The 5,070-nt window shown below is 45.7% G+C and overlaps 1 protein-coding gene across 1 annotated transcript in view; it reads right to left on the minus strand.

The window, feature by feature from the left end:
• Positions 1-13: 13 nt before the first annotated feature.
• The window catches only part of SARC_11779 (hypothetical protein), a gene marked incomplete at its 3' end in the record, with an annotated part of 5,778 nt that continues 721 nt past the window's right edge, over positions 14-5,070 (minus strand). The window contains exons 2-10 of the mRNA XM_014294129.1: positions 4,623-4,873; positions 4,314-4,411; positions 3,776-3,962; positions 3,131-3,358; positions 2,245-2,453; positions 1,896-2,072; positions 1,393-1,530; positions 813-1,066; positions 14-189 (exon numbers count right to left, since the gene is read on the minus strand). Of these exons, the coding sequence (XP_014149604.1) occupies positions 14-189; positions 813-1,066; positions 1,393-1,530; positions 1,896-2,072; positions 2,245-2,453; positions 3,131-3,358; positions 3,776-3,962; positions 4,314-4,411; positions 4,623-4,873 (1,718 nt within the window). The remainder of the gene's footprint in view (positions 190-812; positions 1,067-1,392; positions 1,531-1,895; positions 2,073-2,244; positions 2,454-3,130; positions 3,359-3,775; positions 3,963-4,313; positions 4,412-4,622; positions 4,874-5,070) is intronic.

Below are 5,070 nucleotides of genomic sequence, written 5' to 3' on the forward strand. Positions count from 1 at the left end.
ATATATATCGTACCGATCTCTCTCACATCCGCATCGTCGCAACCATACGCAATGTTATCGGCGATGGATCCGCTAAACAAGGTGGGTTCTTGACTGACCACACCCACATGCGAGCGCAGCCAGTGTGGGTCGAGGTCACGTACATCGCGACCATCAATCTTCACGGTGCCCGAATTAACGTCATACAGCCTGATTGTAATGGGGATAAATTAATGGATCAGTTTTACGAATACAAAAACTATCAAGTACAGATGCATACAAGACAAGAATGCAGTGAACTTTGCTAAAGTGGTTTTGTATTGAATCACGGAAGCATGGTTGCAATCAGTGAAGCTAGCCTGATAAGTATGAAATGGAAACGGCGCATAACTATGGCATCGAGTAGTGTTCAAGTATAGCACAAGAGTATATATCGAATAGGCTATGATGTTGACAACGGTAGTGCAGCCGCAATACACTAGCATTGTGCGCACCGAAGTAATTCATCTATCATCAGATTGCGTTTGAGTATAGTACAAGCCGAACCGACCACTCTTAAATCACGAATTTGTATCCAAGCCACGCATTTCAGTGCATTGGCACGCGACATTGACTTATACACAGACTGTATCACAGGAAAAAATAAAAGCCCGCATGATCTTGAAACTACAATTGCAACCCATCAATCTCATAAACCATGATTACGGTACACATACATAGATTTGCATACTCCACATTTACAGACTTAGAAGAGAACATCATACATAATACATACATATACACATATATACGTACATACACAAGAATACGTCCGTGTACAACAACTCACAAACCTGAACAGTATACTTCCGAGCGTACTCTTGCCGCTACCACTGCCTCCCACCACTCCCAGTACACTATTAGCAGGCACGCTCAGATTCAGACCATCGAACACTTTAGCATCTCCCCGCGATTCGTACGAAAAATCGACATTTTCAAACTCTAATGAGCCCTTGAATTCCTCCTTGGGGATCGTAGTACCACCCTCAAAGTTCATCTTAGGATCTCTGTGCAGCAATTCGAACAGCCGTTCGCCTGCTCCTGCCCCCTATGGGTGTAAGATAGGAACATTGTTGTCTTGTGCGGTAGGGGATAGGGTAGAGACCACGTGAATCACACACCACGTGACATGATATAGCACGCAGCATCAGGCAACCCCCCAGACTGTTTGATTCATTGAAGGTAGCAGACTTCTAAGCCCTGATGTCACCACTTTAGCAATGCACTGAGCGAACCTCTTACCACGACAATAATAGTGTAAAGGGCCAACTAGCCACAGAGTCAGCGGCAATCGTACGAACGCTCTGAACACAGCCATACAAACAATAAATAGCAAAGGATAACACGCAGAAATGCAATCGACTACCGACATACCCTCATTAGATCGGAGTAGCATCGGCTAAGGTTCACCACTGAGCCAGCAACGTATACCGTGTACAGCAGGAAAGACGTAAGGTTTCCCACGGTCAGCTCGCCTGTTTGCATCATGTTACCGCCATACCACAGCACTCCCTGTGAAGGTGTATGCCAGTACATCGAAGTCGTCAATAAGCATCTGTATACTTAGTGAGTGGGCGTTCGTAAACCAACTTTTTACGCGACAATAGGGGCGTGAACTGTATGGTGTTGCAATAATGACCATATGCTCACGGAGATGTGGTTGGGGTGATGTACTTTGAAACTTATGTGCACCAGCTTTTAAAATATAAAGCTGACATACTATTTGACACTCATCACGTCAGACTTGACTCCGCAACAAACAGGGCCTTGAGTCAGAATGACCTAAGCCTAATTGAGAACCTATAGCTAGCTTCAGTACTCCCTCACACATCTGAATCTGCCGAATGATATCTTTACCTGTATAAGTACAGACATACCAGCATAATGAAGTTGCCGGTCATTCCAGTTGAACCGAAGAACATCCCCTGGGCCAATGCTTCGGTGTGACCCAACTTCCGCACGTCATTAACTTTCGAGTCGAAGCGAGCCATTTCATCGGTTTCCTTCGCGAAGGCTCGGACGGTTCTAATGTTCGCAATTCGTTCTTGTCCTACCTACAATTAAGAATACAGAGTTTAGTCATTTCCGCATGCCTCATAGTCATCGAACCAGGAACAGGCACTTCATCAGTAATTGGGGTCATCCGCTTCTCGCGTATAATGGATTGTACACATATGGCACAGCACAAATCAAAAGATGTAAACTTTTTTTCCCACACACGCACACCTGCGTGGTCTCAGCGAGGCTATCCTGAACTCGTTTGGAGAGACTCTTGACATAGCGGCCGTAGCCCATAGCCATCAGACCAACCACGGGCACTACCCCAGTGACGGTGGCCATGAGCTTCATTGACATAGCAGCCATCATACCGATTCCCGCACCCGCTTGAATAACATTCCGCAGGATGTCGGAGATACTCTCGGTGATACTCTTACCTGTGACAAAAGTTGCACCATTAAAAAAGGTTGTGAGAGAGAAGACGTAATGTCGAAAAGGGCAGCGATATGAGTAGTCTACCTTTCGTATCGAGAATATATGTAAGTGAGGGTTTGATATTTCGGTTACGGAGATAGACCATTGTAACTGTGTGCAACTGCTTAGGGTTATGTATATGGTACCTCCCCGGTGTAGTTTTGCGAATGCCTAAAAAAACGATCTGTCGGTCGAAGTGAGCAGGCAGGAACTGCACTTAGCCAAAAATAAAACCTACAGAGGAATGTCCTTTTATGTCCTTACTCTGTAAATCTCAGTTCGACATATTCAGATGTAGACAAAGACAAATAGGAGCACCAATGAATCGAGATACCCTAAAATCGTACGAGAGAATCGTGGTCGAGCATAGTACACATTCCAAGTAAGCTGCCAAGCTATACACCAAAATCGGTACGCACACATATGGGTTAGATGCATTCTCTATTTAATGAAGAATGAGATACGAGCTATACGAGTAAAGCAAGTGTGAGTCGGACAGAAAATGGTTGACCAATCCAACATACGGCTACCCATCTAAAAATGAACACGTCATCTATTCGAGAGCACGCTTGACTGCGTATTGCTAACGAATACAGCGCGCACCACGATATTTTGTATAAGTTTGGGTAGGAAAGCTTACCTACAAGCTGCGTGTCTGCTGACAACCGATTGACCAACTCGCCACTCTGGTTTTTATCGAAGAAGGCGGTTTCCTGAGTCATGATGGAGCGGAATACGCGAGAGCGCAACCGAGCGACAATGTTTTGCGACGAAGTCTGGAAGAGATATACGCGCCCGAAGTTGGCGAGGCCTCCGACCAAAAAGACCCCACCAATGGCCCATGAGAGTGTGCGTAGCTTCTCCATACCTGTGGTGTGTGCATGGTGGGCAGTATGCAGCTCTAATGAAGGAATGGCAGTGGTAGCGACCACCCTTTGCGTACAGTTGCAACTAAGGTATAGGCGCAATCGCCTTCAAATTCTGGATTGGAACGTGTCTTGGGCGTGAAAATTTTACATTCGTATGCGGTAAACTCTACGAAAAATTCAGTTATCAGAAGCAGGGAAAGGAATGATGGTTACTGGCATGCCTTTGCTCCGTCAACAATCTGTACACTCGATGACAATCATGCACAGAAAGGATAAAACAAGTTTACCCAGATAACGAGCATACAATGAATCCATACACCTGCTTGCAGCTACATAATTATTGATTGCGATTCACTATCATACTATAAACCCATCAAAACAACTTACAAACCCCAGATTAGATCGTTTCAACACACCATGTTCGGGATCCACGATCATATCTATGACCTTTCCCACTCCATACGGTACACTCACGGTCACGGCTGACGATACAAACAACAGTGCGACTGCGGCGACCAGCTTGGCAGCCTCAGGCTTGGCGAATGAAAACAACGTCTTGATTGACGGCTTCGGTGCCTTTGTTGCAGGTTCAGCAGTTTCGCTCTGAGAATTAGTGAAGGGAAGAATACATAGATTTTAATACAAATAAGCCTGAACACTATACAGGTGCGCAAGCACACTCCATCTAGAACGTTTTTGTTCGTGGCTATCAATGAGCCCAGTACATCGCACACACTCCTCAGTACTTAAAGACACTACCGGCATATAGGGACACGTAGAAGACGCGGCACACGTGCGACACAGGGCGACAGGGTCTGGGAAGATCACACCACGATCCAATGCTGCAAAGAGCCGGTATTATCACAGCAGAACATACATACGCGGGCCAAGCGTAAGCAATAAAATAAATGAAAGCAGTACTCTAGCACGGAAATGTGAATCTTCAAAACTTACGCCTGCTGCCTTGGTAATGCTTTCGGCCGTACTTGGCACTTCCTTGCTAAATGGCTTCGCCCGAGCCTTGCTACAGTATAGTCGCATGGAAGTACTATCTGTAGAGGTGAGTGAGAGCAATGAGTGACTTTCTTGAATTGATGGACAGGGAGTTGATCTGGCACTCACTTTTACAGAGAGGTCGATTCAAAACATTGGAAACCAAAGCTGAATAGGCACCCGGGAACAAAACCCTTGTGTTTGAGTATCACTCGTATGTACGACACCAACGGTATTGTCTAAGGTACCATATTTTTCAGGCAAACGTACCGAAAAGATTCGTCTCCAGTCCGGTGCGTGTGACCCGCATTCCATTCTCCCCTATAACCATGGCCATAGGTCCTCCTGCAAAGGTACGGCCCGAGCCAAAACCCACCGGGGCACCTCGAGATGCATTCTGTGCCTGGGGACGAATCATGCTGGACATTGAACGCGTGATTCCGAAGCGAACACCCCTCATACTGGATACACAGCCCGTGATGGCGGCTTGGTAGGATTGATTCTTGCCGCGCACGAGTGGTCTGTAGTGACGATAGATAAGCCAATAAGTTTAGAACACGAGAACCACAACACAGTGAGAAAACACAAACTAACACAAACATATAAACATAAACACACATACACACACAAAAATATAAACCACACACACACACACACACAAAATACATATATATATATACAGAAAAACAATACATGCACAAAGCACTCAACCGCATCG

Source organism: Sphaeroforma arctica, assembly GCF_001186125.1.
Source record: "Sphaeroforma arctica JP610 unplaced genomic scaffold supercont1.1869, whole genome shotgun sequence".
Classification (NCBI taxonomy): Eukaryota; class Ichthyosporea; order Ichthyophonida; genus Sphaeroforma; species Sphaeroforma arctica.